Consider the following 17,773-nt stretch of genomic DNA (forward strand, 5'->3'; position numbering starts at 1 on the left):
CTGGCAAGCCAAAACTCATATTAGATGTGGAAATGTAAGTCAAACAAACATTGTTCATTGGCAGCAAGAATTGGGGGCACTGTTAGAACTGGGGTGACTTTTAAGCAGTTGATGTTAGGGAGCACAAACTATTGGGCTTAACTTGGAGGCAGACTAATAACATTCTAATTCATGGCACAGTTTATTCAGATTATCAGGTATGGGGATCATCTGAGTCACAACTCTGCTCACCTGGTCCTGCAGAAGGCACAGAGGCTGTCAGGCTGAAAGACTGTCCCCAAAACCTTTCTGGGCCTGGGTATCTGTTTTCAAATAATGCCAAAGAAACTCTTTTTGGCAGAAGCCCATTTAGTTAACCAGACTGGATCATGTCTCTTGAAGAGATGTTACATTCCTTCCATGCTGGGTACTTACTTCTCCTTAGAGAGAGCTGTCCTTTACCTTCATTAGACACCAAACATCTGAACAGGTTATATTTATCCTCAAATGTTAAGAGGCAGCTCAGTGTAGTGGAAAAAACACAAGGCTTGTTGTCAGGAGACAGGTGATTGAGTCCTAGCTCCAGATCCTTTGTGTCCTCATCTGTAAAATGGGGACAATAACACTCACAGTCTGAGTTGCTGGGAGAAAAGAGTTTTTTATAAGCTTTAAGTCACCATGTAAATTTCAAGATTTCACCATATAAGTTCAGTCTTTGAATTTCTTATTAGTAAATGGCAGTAAAATAAATACTCGGAAGTTTATTTTTTCAGTTCAATTACTAAGCAAATTGATACAAGCATAAATTTAGAATTTACTAATAGAATCAGAGCCTTGAGGGGTACTTTGATAAAAACTTCTTGATAGCGGTCTATCGCTATTCTATATTTTAGAAATAAATCAAGTGGCCATTTGCTGGCTTTGCAGTTCTAATTTTTAATGTAAATATTCACTCTCAGGTCTTACCATAAACTGTTTCTCAGGTTGGTGGGTCATGCTTCATGAGGAATGGTAAATGGAGAAATGAAACTAGGAGCACACTTTTCACTGAATTGACACTCTTTAAATGTTGTAATAGCCCTTACGGTGATCCAAAAGTCATTGAATTGTACTAAAGAATCCTGACAGAGAAATGGAGGTCCCTTGCTCAGTTTTCTGCTCATTGTGTAACAAATTTCAGAAGAACCAACATTCTCCTATGTTTGAAAATACCAGATGTGCACTGGTTAACCCAATGCCTGATATTTGATTTTGAATTTGAAAACTGGAGATAACTTTATTTGTTTGATCTTAAATACCATAAAGAAGTAACATTCATATATGCCCAGCTACGAACTTGGATACTTACATATGCATACATAAAAGTATGTATGTGTTTGTGTGTGTATACATGTGTGTACATAGATTTTATTATACACATATGGAAAGAGAAAGTAGATGCAAAGAATGGCACTGATGGTCCCATGATCCACCAGTGCTGACTGCAGCCTGTCTGTGGCTTCTGCATCCTGTCTCAGTCCAGTTCCCCTCTCTCCAATAAAACTACTCCATGAGTTGAAGGCCTTCTGATAATTTTTCTAGCTTGTAGGTGCCAATGGATTTCTCAAGCTGCCCTTGTAGTATTCCCTACTCATGCTTCATGATTGGCCCACTCCATTTCCAATCACACCCAAATTTGATGTCACACCTTACATGCAAGTCATTGTTGGTAACACGCTACAACCTTTGCTGTCTCTATTCTTCAAGGTTCCCAGTTCCAAAGCAATGCATGCAATTTTGAAAATACATAAATCATACAAATTCAGACATGAGATATTATCTCATGATCAGGAACCTTGAACAAAAGTAAGAACAATAGAATAGAAAACAAAACTATAAAAATTAAATTAATTAACTTAAATTTTAATTTATAAATTTTACAATTTATAAGTTTTAAATTAAATACAAAAAAGGAAATAGAAAAAATAAAGTTTGCAAGGGGGATGAGCTAAGAAATTTAATAAACTGCATTGTCATTACTTTCCTGGCTTATTCCATTCCTACGTACATATATACACTTTGTACTTGGAAGTCTTTGCTGCCTTCAAACCAAGTTTACCTGTCTCAGAGTGCTCTAGTTTTAGCTGCTAATTTAAATTAGTCCTTCTTTTCTGGTTATTTCCTAAAAGGAATCACCTGTCCAAAAGATTTAATTTTGATTTTTAGCATGTCATAGAAAATCATGTTCTCTCCAATAGATTAACCATACATAAAGACCAGCATTCTTATTCAGATCACCAAATATTTTGTTTGCCACATGTGGCAAGTAAAAGTTAGGCAGGAATTAATACTTCAGTTTATGTAGATGAGAAATGTCACTTTAAAAAAAATAAAGCATTAGGTCATTTTTACCAGCATCCAAATTGAAAAGGAGATTCACAAGTGAAAAATAAAGGATATTATTAGAAACTTTTTCCCAAGTATAAGCCAATAAGCCTAATAACTTAAATGAAATAAATTGATATTTATAAAAATATGATATGCAAAATAACAAGAAATAAATAACAATTGAATTTCAAAAGAAGAAATTGAACAATGAACTTGAAAAGAAAAAAAAATTTCAGGACCAGGTTGATTCACAAGTGAATTCTATCAGACATTCAAAAAAAATTAATTCCAAAATTATATAAAGTATTAGGGAAAAATAGAAGAAGAAAGGATCTTACCAAATTCTTTCTGTGACACAAATATAATCTTGACATATAAATTAGGGAGTGTCAAAACTGAAAAAGAAAACTGCAGATCAATACCCCTAATGAACATTGACGCAGAAAGTTCAAATTAAATATTAGCAAAGAGGCTATAAAACAGCATGTAACTATAACCATGTTGAATTTATACCAGGAATGCAAGGTTGACTTAATATTAGAAATCTATATGCTTAATTAGCCATGTTAATAGCAAAATCAACAAAAATTATGTGATTATAAAATAAAAACTTTTGGCAAAATATCCTATTTAAAAATTTTATTTTTAATTTAATTTAATTATAAATTGTAAATTTTAAAAAAATAGAAAACTTGGGAATAAATGGACCTTTTTGTCAAAAGGTAGATATTATAAATCTAAAACCAAGAGCTATCATCATATATCATGGAGATCAATTGGAATGCCTTCCAAAAAATTAGGAGTGAAACAAAGATATCCATAGTTGTTATTTCTATTGACAGTATTTTTAGGTGTTCAAGGAGAACTAGCACCTCTGCCATGAGGGTCTGACCACCCTCTCCACTATCCTCTTCTTGCCAAGTCCTTTTCAGGGCTATTCATCCACCTTCGGTGTCCACATTCACCCAACTCTCGTTTTTAGTTCAAAGAAGCGGTTGTATGCACAGTTGCAACCCCCCCCCTCCCCCCCACTCCTCACCTCCAGTAAAACCGTCTTGGCAGACAGGTGAAACTAAGTTGAGGTTAATCAATGAGCCACAAACCTGTTGGTGAGTTAGAAAGTGTCTACCCCAAGCATGTGAAGGCTTTCCTAGTGGAATGGGTGAATGAGAACAATTTGTTCCAATAGCCTTGAAGGCAGCTGAGGCATGTGCTGTTGAGTTTTTAGAGCTTGGTCAGACATCATAGATGCCAGTGTTATTCACTGTGTCCTGGACCATCAAGTTATCAGGACTTTTGTCTTATCTGGGGACTTAGATGATTCTAAAAGACAGAGTGAGGCTGACAACTTAATGCAACTTTGCCTCATTTAAAATCCAATCCACACTCAAGACATCACCCTGTGATGTCATTAGCCATCTTTGAAAACAAACAACAATTAATGCGGGCTATAAAAATAAGACTAAAAACAGAAATTGAAGGAATAAGTGTAAAAAAGAGGAAACAATTTTGTCATTTTTGCAGATGACCTTAGAGTCAATTAGAAATTAATTGAACTAATTAGTAACTTTAGTAGAATTGCAAAATGTAAAACACATCCACCCACATCATTACGATTTCTATATAATAACAATAAAACCCAGTGGGAAGAGATAGAAAGAGAAATCTCATTTATAATGACTAGAGTGTTTAAAATAATTAGGAATCTACCTACCAAGATTGGCACAAATATATAAATACAACTGCAAATCAGTGTTTTACAGAAATACAGGACTAAATTTGGAACTACTCCCAAAGAGCACTAAAAGACTGCCTACCCTTTGATCCAGCCATAGCACTGCTTGGTTTGTACTCCAAAGAGATCATAGGGAAAAAGACTTGTACAAAAATATTTGTAGCTGCATTCTTTGTGGTGGCAAAAAATTAGAAAATGAAGGGATGCCCTTCAATTGGGGAATGGCTGAACAAATTGTGGTATCTGTTGGTGATGGAATACTATTATGCTCAAAGGAATTCCATGTGAACTGGAAAGACCTCCAGGAATTGAGGCAGAGTGAAAGGAGCAGAACCAGGAGAACATCATACACAGAGATGGATATACTGTGGTAAAAATTAAATGTAATGGACTTCTCTACTAGCAACAATGCAATGATCCAGGATAACTATGAGGGACTTATGAGAAAGAACACTATCCACATTAATAGGAAGAACTGTGGAAGTAGAAACACAGAAGAAAAACAACTGCCTGATCACATGGGAGGATGGGGATATAATTAAAGATATTGACTCAAAATGAGCACCCTAGCGTAAATATCAATAATATGGAAATAGGTCTTGATCAATGACACATGTAAAATCCAGTGTAATTGTGTGTCAGCTATGAGAGGGAATGGTAGGAGGGAAGGGATAGAACGTAAATCCTATAATCATGGAAAAACCCTAAATTAATTAATTAAATAAAATTAAGTTAAAGAATATATATACATAGATATTTATATATGAGTATATAAACTATGATTAACCAGAATCCAACTAATGTGAATTTTATGGACTGTTTTTAATGATAAAAAGGCAAATGCAAAAAAAAAAAAAAAAGGTAAATAAACTATCTGGGGTCAGTAAAAGAAAAAAAATACAGGCCTAAAATATGCCCACCAAATGCTCATTGGTAGGAGTCAATAAAAATGAACCAACCTAAATTGTTTATTCAATACCACGCCAAACTTCTAAAGAATTACTTTCTAGAACTAGAAAAATTAATTTTAAAAAAGTTAGCTGGAAGCCAAAAAAAATAGAATCTCAAAAATGAAGATGATAAAAAAAAAGTAGAAATGAAAGGGGCATAGCAGTGCTAAATCTCTAAATTTACTACAAAGTTGAGATTTTCAAAACAATTATATACTGTTTGAAAAATACATATATCAATCACTGAAACAGACTAGGAACACCACACATATCAGCAAACATATCTAGCATCCTAGTATTTGATAAATATAAAGACTCCAGCTAGGTTAATGTGGTGGATAGAGTGCTGGACCTGGAGTTAGGAAGATGCATTTTCCAGAATTCAAATCTGGACTCAGATTCTTAATATTTGTATGACCCTGGGCAAGTCACTTAACCCTGTTTGCCTTAGTTTTCTCCTCTGTCAAATGAGCTGGAGAAGGAAATGGTAAACCATTACAGTATCTTTGCCAAGAAAACCCCAAATGGGGTCTTAAAGAGTCAGACATGACACTAAGACAACTAAACAACAACAAATTTGATAAAAACTGCTGAGGGAAATGGGCAGCAGTATGGAAGGAATTAGATTTAGACCACTACCTCATACCAAGATAAACTCCAAATGGTTACATAACCTAGATATAAAAAGGCATATCCTAAGCAAATTAGAGAGCATTTTTTAAAAGAATATATCAGATCTATGAAGAAAAGAAAAGCTTCTGACCAAACAAGTGATAAACAGGCTCATGGAAGATAAAATGATTAATTTTGATTATATAAAATTTAAAAGGTTTTGCAAAAACAGATCTAATAAAGTTAAGATTAGGGAAACAACTGAGGAAAAAATATTTTCACAGCAAGTTTCCTGACAGAGATCTGATTTTTAAAATTTATAATAGAGCCACTTCCTAATTGACAAATGGTTTAAGGATATGAAGAGGCAGTTATAGAAAGAATATTTGAAATCATTACTGGTTAGAAAAATGCAAATGGAAGCAATTGTAAGATTCTACCTTCATATTTATCAGACTGACAAGCCAAAAAAAGAAAATAATAAATGTTAAAGGGGATGTGGGGAAACAGGCATATTGATACATTGTTAGGTGGATCTGTAAGTGGGTAAATCTGGAAAGCAACTTGGAATCATATGATACATGCATGTTGACCTGGCTATACCAGCACTAGCCCTATTCCCAAAAGAAATAAGATTTCATATGTACAAAAATTCTTCTAGAGACTTTTTGGTGGCAAAAAGCTGGAAACTAAAGGCCCATCCTCTGATTAATGGCAGAATAAATTATGTTATATTAATGTGATGGAACATTATTGTGTTATAAGAAATAAGTAAATAGATAATCTTGAACATAGACTTATAGACTGATGCATGGTTAAATAAGCAGAATCAGAAGAACAATTTGTACTATAATATCAATATTTATATGTCAAAGCAAGCAATTTAAAATACTTCTACAAATTGACAAGGAATGAAGTGAGCAGAAGGAGAATAATTTCTACAACAACAGCATTGTTCAGAGGATCAATTCTGAAAGCTATAAAAAACGTGATCAATACAATGACCATCCATGATTCTATAGAAATGACTAAGAGACATAAGTATTTTTGTATCCAGCTACCGAAGGAATTTGTTCTGTGTGACTGTATACTTTTTACAAGGAATTTATTTTTGTTTTCTCTTTTTTATAATGGAGTATGTGTGTGAGAAGAAGAGAAATAGATTTTATTGATTTTTTTAAAGCACTTTAAAATAGAAAGAGAAGGGGGCCTACAGATAGGGAATTTGCATGCACTCTCAGATGAGTTCACTGTATTATTGGGTTTGTTTAATTGCTTTGCTTTGTTATAAACAACCTCTCAGGGAGCTAGGGGTTATCTGGAAATGTCTGTAATATAAAACAAAACAGTAAAATTTTTTTGATATTAATGATTAAGAATAAGATGCCTGCTATATGGCAGGCCAAAAGATAAAAGTGGGGACACAAATGCAAAAGTGAGCCAGTTTCTACGCTCAAGAAGCTCATATTCTAAAGGAGAAAATAGCATTTATGGGGATTGGTCTTGTGGAGTCACAGGGGATTGAGAGAGCTACAGGGAAGTCCTCATTGTCACACCCTTCCCAGTAGCCATGTTAGTACTGAATTGATGACTACTATCCTTAGAGTAAGAAGGGACATGGTGGATGGCAGGTGGCATGGGTAGGTAGGCCCTGGTGGGTGTCTGGATAGGATGTGGAGCACCATCTGGGGCCAGCTAGATATAGTGTTTTGTTTTGTTTTTTTAAACCCTTACTTTCTTAGTAAGAACTCCAAAACAGAAAGACAAAGGCAAGGCAACTTGGAAGTGTCTGAGACAAGATTTGAACTGAGGACCCTTCATCTCCAGTCTTGGCTCTCTGTCCACTGAACTATCTATCTGTACCCTTTCCTCTTGCTCTTAGTGACCAATGGTCCATTTCCCTCCCCACCTAAATGTCTTCCTTTGTCTCTTCCAGGTACTTGAGAGGCTGCAGCAAAGAGGCTTCGAAATTGTAGGCTCCTGTGGAGGAGGGGTAGACTCTTCCCAATTCAGTGAATACGTACTGAGGCGAGAACTCAGACGGACATCTCGTGCACCCTCCGTCATTCGAATAAAGCAGGAGCCTCTGGACTGAATGGACATGTTTCTTATGCAAAAAAAAAAAAAAAGAGAGAAAGAAAGAAAGAAAAGGAAGAAGGAAAGAAAGAAAGAAAAGAAAAAAGGGATATTTGTGTGCAGTTGGGACACCAAACCAAGTCCTGGAATGAAAATCAAATAAAGACACATTTATATCAAATAGAGACCATACCTGTATTCATATGGGAACAATTGGAATAGTAATAATAACCTCAAGGTGTAAAAAATATATAAATATATTATATATGTCAAAAGGTAGGAAATGCAAAAAATAATAATGATGATGATGATGATGATGTGGTAGCTGAAGTTGGTGCTGTGATGGCCATTAAGTGTCCTAGGCCTTCATGAGGCCTGCTTACCAATAAACAAGCCATGACCAGTGAGGACACAATCTCCTTACGTTTTCCATTGCCAAACAGCCATCCATTTTCTCTCTCTCTCTCTCTTTCTCCCCTCTTTTATTTTTTTTTTCTTTCTTTCTTTTTTTTTTTTTTTTAACACCTTGAATTGAGTTCCTTTGCAGATGGAGTTTTGGAGGCCTCTCCTGAGGAGGGAACAATTCAGGACTTCAGAACCCCATTCATGAGCACATTGCATTTGAAAGTTGTTAGACTGAAAATTAAAACATAGCTTGTACAGAGTCTCACTTTTTCCTCTGCCTCACCAATGTGAACATCACGTTGTTTTTAAACTGACAGTTTTGCAAAGGGGCCAGAATTATTACTTGTTAGAGTTTGCTCTGGTTTGAATCTGCTGCTTTCCTACAATTTTTCAAATTTTATAATGTATTAAATACAATAAACGCTGTTTAAAATAATCAGGGTCTCCATTATACCCACAAGAGTGGATGAGAGGCTGGGTTCAAATGATGAATTTCTTTTAACTGACTATTGTGTATCAAAAGGTGGCCAGAGAAACAGGCGGCCATTGTGCAAACTTAAGGATGTTTCCCAGTGGCTGGAATGATAACACATGGGCATCATTAGCAGATACTTTTGAATAGTGCTCCCCTAATGCTACATCACTGGTAAACACTGAAACACTTCCAGCTTCCTGCCCAGACCACCTGAGAAATAGAGCAAACCAGTCTACATTTCAGAAGAAAACTTGTTGCCAATAAAGTCATTTTATGATCGTGGCTATGGAGGTGAAGAAATTGAGAAACCCTAGATCATAACTGGTCATCTGGAGCTAGAAGAGACATCCAGTCTAACACCCTTATTTTACAGTCAAAGAAACTGAGGCCTAGGGACTTGCCTGACATCCCACAGGCTATAAAATGAGAGGTGAGATTTGAACCAAGGTCCTTTGTCTCCCATTCTACAGTGTCATGCTGGCAGGTTCATTGCTATTGTTTTTAATTAATCATTTTGGAGTTAGAGCCTTCGTTTTCCTTTCTGCCATTTTATCCACACACCTTAAATGCTGCTAAGATTGACAGATAACCTATAATGTCTTTCTGCTTCAGAGAAGTCCCCGAGGGAATGCGCTATTTCCATCCTGAAATTTTTCCTCATTTAAAAATTTTAAGTCAACACCTGGGAACACCAGTAATGAAAACATCTCTGGGATCAGAAACTAAAAGTAACATTTAGCAGTTCTGCTCACACTCTCAAGGGCACAGAGGTGACCTGACCACAAAATTACTTTGCTTTAATCATTATAAATTAGTTTTTGACGTTGTCACTAATTCTCTCTTATCTGATGTTAATACACAAACATAGGTCTGTGTTTTTTAGTTTTTACCTCACAGTTGCCTTTCTATCAAGATGATAGTAAAATTGCTGGGATTTTGCCCATCTTCCTTATGCTACTACTCATGAAATCAGACAAACAAGGGCTGGGCTTGGAAGGACATGAACAACCATCCTCAGTTTACATTATGGCAGAATATTTGTTGTCATCTAAGAACAAATCCACCATCTTCCCACCCAGACAAGTCTCATCCAGATACAACATACAATCATGTATTTTTTTTTATCATTGGATGGACAGATTGTTCATTGGGGTTTTTTTTAATTTATGAATGAAAGTTATCCGTATACTGATAAATGCTGAAGAAAGTGCTGGCAATTCCAAAAATGTCATCGAGTTCCAACTGTTTTCATTTTACTTTTTAAATGAAAACTACATTAATTCAGACCAATGGGTCTTCAAATGGTTCTAATCCTTTAACAAAATGAAAACAAAACTCTTCATTTCTGTGCCACCCAACTCTCTGCCCATTTTCTTCCTCTTCTAACTCTATAAGTTGTCTCTATCTGATACCACCACTTCCTCACCACCCACTTTTTCTTAACCTCCTTATAGTCTAGCTTTCACTAAACAAAATCTGTTAAAAACTGTTCTGTCAGAAGTCACCAATGGCCTCCTAACCACCACCTAGAACAGCCTTTCCAATCCCTCTTTGTCAGCTACAATTCTTAACAGTCCACCCGTGGCTTCAGAAATACAAATAGCCACCTACTTCTCCTTCTCAGACTTGTTTCTCTGCCTCCTTTGTTGGTTACTTTATTACTCTTCCAAATCATGTAACATACTATCCCTCCGCTTCCCTCCTCACCTCAATTCTGGCTTTGTCTCTCTTCCTTCTCTCCTCTCTCCCTTGGCAATCTCATTCATTCCTGAGACTTCAGCCATCACTTCTCTGTAAGTAACTCCCACAGATGTTTCTCATCTCTCTAACTGCTTACAGGTTATAAGTTTACCCAGTGTCCCGTGTTCAAAATTTGGTGTTAGCTTTGACCCTTTCCTATTTATTATCCTTATGTCCAGACCAGTTGGTTACCACATCCTGCCATTTCTACTTCTGCATCATCTCTCAGTCTCACTCTCTGCTCTGTTCCCTTCTGCCCCTTCTTGGGGCACAAATTGTCCTTCTTATCACATGGCTAAGCCTTTAACATTAGCCTCCCCATAGGTCTTTGAACCTCTTATCTCTCCCCTACCCAACTGAACTCCCACACTACCAAGAGACTACTGGTCTTTATTCATCTATGTACTGGTTGTGCCATCAGCTGCTTAGAAAACCTTTGGTGGCTTCTGACCATCAACTGAAGTTCAAACTCCTTCACTTGCCATTGAAAGGCCTTTGCAACCTTGAGCCACCCTCCCTCGCCTTAATTCATATTGTTTTACCTCCATGCACTATAGACTCCAACAAGATTTCTTGTTGTGTTCAGTTGTTTTCAGTCATGTCTGATTCGTGATCCCATTTGGGGTTTTCTTGGCAAAGACACTGGAGTGATTTGCCATTTTCTTCTCCAGCTCATTTTACATATGAGGAAACTGAGGCAAAGAGGGTTAAGTGGCATGCCCAGGGTCAGAGCTAGAAAGTGCCTGAAACCAGATTTGAACTCATAAAGATGAATCTTCATGATTCCAAAGCCAGTGATCTATTTACTGTGCCACTTAGCTACTTTCCAACCAAATTAGACTTCTCATTATCTCTTGAACATGACTTCACATGGCTTTTCTGCCTAAAGAAGTGTTCCTCACCCTTCTTGACTTGTAAGATGTCTATTAATCCTTTAAAGACCAATTGAATTGCCACCATGAAGACTTTATCCCACCTCTCTCCCCTTCCCTTAGACTTCATACAGCATTTTATTTTTCAGCTTTCAATTACTTATCATGCAAGTGTATATTAATTATCTCTGCTTATACCCTATCCCCCTCCTAGACTGAAAGCTCCAGAGGGGCAGGAACTGTGTCTCATCTAAAGTTTGTATCCTTTTCCCCCTCCTAAACCCCCACCCCCCACCCATACTTTTCTGCAAACAACAGGTACTTAATAAATGTTGATTAGCTGGTTGAATGAATGTTTGAAAGGACAATTGAAATGTGTATTTCAATTGTGGTAGCACAGTGGATGCTGCAGGAGGCCTGGAGTAAGGAGGACCTGGGTTCAAGTGTGACTTCAGACACTTTCTAGCTATGTGACCTTGGGAAAGTCACTTAACCTTGATTGCTAAGCCCATGTCACTTTTTTTGTCTTAGATTTGATACTAAGAGGGCAGCTGGGTGACTCGGTGGATTAAAAGACAAGCCAAGAGACGGGAGGTCCTAGGTTCGAATTTGGCCTTAAGACTCTTCCTAGCTTTGTGACCCTGGGCAAGTCACTTAACTCCCATTGCCTAGCCCTCACTACTCTTCTGTCTTAGAACCAATACAGAGTATGGATTCTAAGACAGAAGGTAAGGGTTTTTAAAAAAAGAACTGAAACTAAGACAAAAGACAAAAGATTCAGGGGGGATTCTATCCTGTGTTGTAACCAACACTCATTCAATCACCAAGCAAATTAGGAGACATTTTCTATGTGCAAAGCACAGCATGAATTACTGTGAGGAACACAAAAATGTATATCGTGTACAACAAGATGAGTCCCTACCTCCAGAATCTTGCCATCTTCTTAAGGGAAAGAAAATGTTTGTCCAAATAACTGAAATCCAGTGTATGATGACTAACATAAGTGGCCCAAACTAAGTGCTATCATGCTGTAGCAACAAGAAGGCAATCGCTTTCCAGGTGGCATAATTAGCAATTATGGAGGAGAAGGCATCATTTGAGCTGAGTCTCAAAGCCAACCCAAATGGCCATTTCTATTGGCCAAGATGGGGATTGGGGCAATTCTAGGCAGATGACATGATCTAAGCAAAGACATCAAAGTAGGAAGACTCGGTGTGTGTCCCGAGGATGGTGAGCCCAGATTATCCAAGTTTTAGGCCTATTATTGATTAGTTACTGCTTGAATTTCTAACTAATAATTAGAAATTGATGGCTGTATCATTTCAAAAACCCCAGATGCACTAGACTCCAATGACAATCCCATACTGGATAAGGATGAAGGGTTAAATACTCAAGCAATAACTAACAAATAATATTAGGACTAAAACTTCAATGTAATTTTTTCTGATTAAGATCAATTCTGTATACAAATGAAATAACATTGTTAATAGACTGTTCTTAATTAAATGTTTAATATGGCTGTGTCTTATCCACTAAAAGTCAAAAGGACAGTAAATTTCCTCTGCAGGTAGGTTTGCTGCATGTAATTTTTTCAAGGTTTTTCAAAATGTCTTCAGTGATACTTTGGTTAACAATATTGATGACCTGATGAAATAGTATCAACCAGGCTGTCTGGTAGAGGAAAAAAAGGCCTCAGCAATACCATGGATTTGAGAGGACTTCTATCCTTTCTCAGTCAGGGAGAGAACCTGCCTATGACAGATAACTGCCCTTGTCTGTCGGTGTCCCTAACAAAAGCTGAGGAGTTACAGAGATGATGTGACACATCTGATGCCACAAACTCCAGTTTGTAACATAATACAGAACATGCTGAGATCAGCAAGCACTCTCTCATGTTTTACTTGAAATGCATTGGTCTTTCATTTGGGAAATTCCAAATTTCTGTTTCGATTATGAACATCAGTGTGTTTATTTATATAAAACTCAAGCTCAGACTCCTAGATTGCTTCTTGCTCCAGGCCCTGTGATGGACCTCAGGTATCTCTAACATCCCAGCACTGAACAAAGCGGCATCATAGTACAGTGGGAGGAATGCCAGACCAGGATTTGAACACTGGCTCTGATCACTTATTGGTGTGTGATCTAAGTCAAATCCTTTTACCTCTCTAGGCAGGCATCAATTTCCTCACATGTAAAATAAGAAGGTTGGACTAGATGCCTTGTAAGGTCCATTGTAGCTCTAATTCCAAATCATATCCATGATCCTAATTCATAGACTACATGGTTTAATTGACATGCCAACTCTCCTTAATGTATTAATGACATGAAACCTATTTCCTTCATTATACCCTTCTCTTACCACATGCTTATTTCCTTTAAAATTCCCATGGCATATGCTTTCTTTGACATAGGGCACAGCTTAGTCAAACACTCTTACTCTCTGTCTCTCTCCTCTATCTGTCTCTCTGCCTCCCTCCTTCTGTCTCCCTCCTCTGTCTCCCTCCTCTCTCTCACCCCTTTCCCTTCCTCCCTGTCTCCCTCCCTCTTTTTGTCTGTCTGTCTCCCTCCTTCTCTCTCCCTGTCTCTCTCTCCCTGCCTTTGTCTCTGTCTCTCTCTGTCTCCCTCCCTCTATCTCTTCTCAGTCTCTCTCCCTCTTCCTCTCTCTCTCTCTCTGTCTCCCTCTCTCCCTCTGTCTCTGTGTTTCCCTCTCTTTCCCTCCCTCTCTCCCTCTTTTTGTCTCTCTCTCTCTATCTGTTCCTCTTATAACATAAGGCAAGTAGACTAGGAGTATAAATCACCCTGTTCTTCATCCTCTGCCACCACCAGTCTTTCAAATTGCACTTGTCAGGATAAGGAACAGACAGTACAAGTATTTAATCATGCTACTGATTAACAGGGTTGCAAGGGCCAGAGAAGCCGTTGCTATTGGCTCATTAGACTTGACTAAGACAATCAGTTCTGGGCAGCACAAGCCAAACCCAGGTGATAAAAAGCTTCCATTACTGGGGAAAAGCAAGACCATTAGGGGCGGCTCTACACTGATTGTGTGATTTGAGCAACACTGCAATCCTGTCTCCTTATCAGCACCCATGGGACACTTAAAATGGTGAATGGGTGAAGTGTAAGGCATTTACTCCAAGTCCTAGACATTTGTAGATGTTCCTTGAGCTTTAGCTATAAAACATGAGTTATCTTCACTAATAGTCGGTATGTCCACCACAGTATGTTACCTTACTTTTGACAGGAAATGCACCCCCAGAAAAGTTGCATTTTACTCAGTTTCCTCTTCTGTAAAATTAAGAGTTGGACTTATTAGCCTCAATGATACCTTTGGACTCTAAATCTATGATCTTATGAATATTTAACAATTGAATATTAACCCATTGGTTGCCATAATTTCATAGGGACTCTCTCTCAGTAGGGACTAGGCCTTTGATGTCATTGATTCAGGTAATTCCCCGATGAATAAACTCCCTCTATCAATTTAGGTCAGCACCTTCTCTGCAATTTAGAGTCTTAGAGAGTTGTCTAATTTACTAGTGGGTCAAATAACTTGTCTAGAATCATATAATAAGTATGCATAAGACGCAGAACTTAAACCTAGATCTTCCTGAATTCAAAGCTAACTCTGCTACACCACAGCTGCCTCAACCGACCTCAATCTATGATAAAAATCAGATTTAGGAACCCCAAAATTCACTTTTAAAAGGATCCTACCTTTCATAACATACAGACTCTGTGCATTCATTTCTTCCCCAATAACTCCTACAAGAAAGTTCAGCCAAGAGATCAATCCACATGATCCTGGCACACTTATTAAAAATCCACATGATAGGGCAGCTGGGTAGCTGAGGGGGTTGAGACAGGCCTAGAGACAGGAGGTCCTAGATTCAACTCTGGCCTCAGACACTTCCCAGCTGTGTGACCCTGGGCAAGTCACTTGACCCCCATTGCCTACCCTTACCACTCTTCTGCCTAGGAGCCAATACACAGAGGTTAAGGGTTTAAAAAAAATTTGTTTCTAATCCACATGATGACTATTAAAATAACTTCTAATTGATTAGGACTTTTTTCTGATCCTCCTTCCCGCATGAGATCTGGCTAAGCAGCCATACTGGCTACCATACATTCAGATATTCAGCAGAACCCTTTAGAAGGCACAGGACCTTAGAGAAGTAGCCACAAGAGTCCATTGGCTTGTAGAGCATCTGCTGCAAAGGTACCCTCTAAGTGAGAGAATAGCGTTCCCCAGACCTGAAAGAGGGTACAATAGGAAGGAGCTAGTTTTAGTAACTGATCAACAATTGAAGCACAATCACTAGCATTTTGTACTATTGGTCTCTTTGGTGCTTGTTCTGATCTTAGCCCAAAAAAGAAGAAAAGTGCAAACTCTTGGAACTATTTGCAATTGTTTTGAAATGGTAAGTAAGTAATGGATTCACATTTGGACAGAGAATCAGGTCCCAGACAGCAGAGTGATGGTTGGAAGTCACCAAGTTTAGCTAGGTTCATATTAGAAGGTGAGAATGTCCACATTAAAGTCAAACCATCACCATTACTTACTAAAAGCAATAATATGAATTATGTAATGCAAATAGCTAAAAGCCAAGGTTGACCTAGACTCAGTTCAGAATCATTCTGCTTTACAACTTATCCCCAGCTCCTTCCAGTGATCCTCTGACAATTTTGTGAACCCTTTAGTTATCTGCACAGAATAAGATCAGACTATCTCCAGGAAGTTTAGTGAGATTAATGTGGAGGCTTAGCCAAAGTCTTACTGGAGCAATCACCAACACCACTTCATCAAAGGGCATCAAATCCACCAACTGAAGCTAATCAACTACACTCCTCTTCTTTCCCTTCCTCCCCAACGAGTCTCATTTCTTGCCTCAAAGTAGAAAAGAGCATCTGTGTTCACAAGTCACGTCCATGTCACATTAGCTGCAAAGGAGATAAGACATTTTATGAAAATGTTGTGTTCAGTTGGCAGCAAAATTTTGCCTGGCCTCCTCTCTCACTAATGCCAAACAAAAGTTTCTCAAGTCAACGTTCCCAACTCCAGTAAACACTTGGACAGCTTTATTTGCTGAAATGTCTGCTTTTTGCTGCTCTCTGAATGAAGGATCTAGAATGAATTGTCCTTTGCATTTGAATTTAATCACCAAGAAACACAATTTTTTTTTTAAACCCTTGTACTTCGGTGTATTGTCTCATAGGTGGAAGAGTGGTAAGGGTGGGCAATGGGGGTCAAGTGACTTGCCCAGGGTCACACAGCTGGGAAGTGGCTGAGGTTAGATTTGAACCTAGGACCTCCTGTCTCTAGGCCTGACTCTCACTCCACTGAGCTACCCAGCTGCCCCCCGAAACACAATTTTTTGACTTAGCAAATGGCCTACATTTTGATGTCAAACCAATTGGACATGATTCTTTCAATTTGTCATTTTTCTAGATTAAAAAATACTTTGAGGGGAGTGTGAGGGGTGCTGTGTTTTGTACTTCAGAAGAGCCTTCAGAATCCTGTTGTAACATGCTCAATTTTTCCATGTTGTAGAGAGACTGGATTTTTAAAACTTCTTTCTGACTAGCTTCAGTCTGTACTGATTGGGTTAACAGAGATAGATGATTGACGTTTGGGGGGCTGGCGGGGTTGGGAGGGGTGCGCAGTAAAAAGAATTTTTAAAGACCAATCTGTTCCTCTGCCTCTTCAATCTGAATAGAGTTGATAAATGAGTTCATCTCTGGACACAAAATAGCCTTTGTTTTATCATGTAGCTCCCTGGCTTGATGCTTCAGTGGAGGGAGGGAATGAGTAGTGTAACAAGGTTTGCCTCAACATGCCTAGTCACTGCTTTTAAAGAAAAGGTTTAATTTATAGGTTCACAGCACATTAAGCCGACTTCCCGACATTTGCCTCTATTTGGGTGTTGATTGCTTTTAACAACCTATGTGAATGTGTGCAATATGTGTGTATCTGTTCAGATTTGCCATTCTCCTCCCACCACTTAGGGAGACTCAAATAAATGGAAGCTTGATACTGCAATTAATCCAAAAGTCAAGGCATTTGCTAGAAGTATCAGCACATGGGACACAGTGTTCCAAAGATCTGAAGCAGCTGGTTCACCCATCATCTGCTGAATCAACAGCACAACTCGGGTTGGAACACTACACTGAAAACCAGCAGAGGAGGTGAAAAGATGCTCTTGTCTTTTGCCAGAACTTGAATCAGAAACTTGTCATAGTTGGTGCTGTCATTTGCTGGTTGACAGGTAATTGACATAACAATCTCACTAGCTCACAACTTCTAATTTTCCCACAACAGATTCGATACTGTAAAAACCTAAAATCTTGCCTAGTTTTATAGAATTCTGGGATTACCCCCCCCCAAAAAAAGTCTAAACACAGGGTCTTAGACTTGGAAAGAACTTTAAAGGAAATTTAACTCAACTGTGTCTTTTTTTAATGCATAAATCCCCTCAACAACATTACAAAAATACAGTCATGAGAACTTTACTTACATAGCTACAATAACAGAGAACTCACTAGCTTAAAAGGTAGCCTTTTC

The 17,773-nt window shown here is 38.0% G+C and overlaps 1 protein-coding gene across 2 annotated transcripts in view; it reads left to right on the forward strand.

The window, feature by feature from the left end:
* Positions 1 to 8,213, forward strand: part of KCTD1 (potassium channel tetramerization domain containing 1) — a 125,313-nt gene extending 117,100 nt beyond the window's left edge. For both annotated transcript variants that reach the window (XM_044666480.1, XM_044666472.1), the window contains exon 5: positions 7,580 to 8,213. In XM_044666480.1, the coding sequence (XP_044522415.1) occupies positions 7,580 to 7,738 (159 nt within the window). In that variant the 3' untranslated portion in view covers positions 7,739 to 8,213. The remainder of the gene's footprint in view (positions 1 to 7,579) is intronic.
* Positions 8,214 to 17,773: the final 9,560 nt, after the last annotated feature.

This window comes from Gracilinanus agilis, chromosome 1, assembly GCF_016433145.1.
Source record: "Gracilinanus agilis isolate LMUSP501 chromosome 1, AgileGrace, whole genome shotgun sequence".
NCBI lineage: Eukaryota > Metazoa > Chordata > Mammalia > Didelphimorphia > Didelphidae > Gracilinanus > Gracilinanus agilis.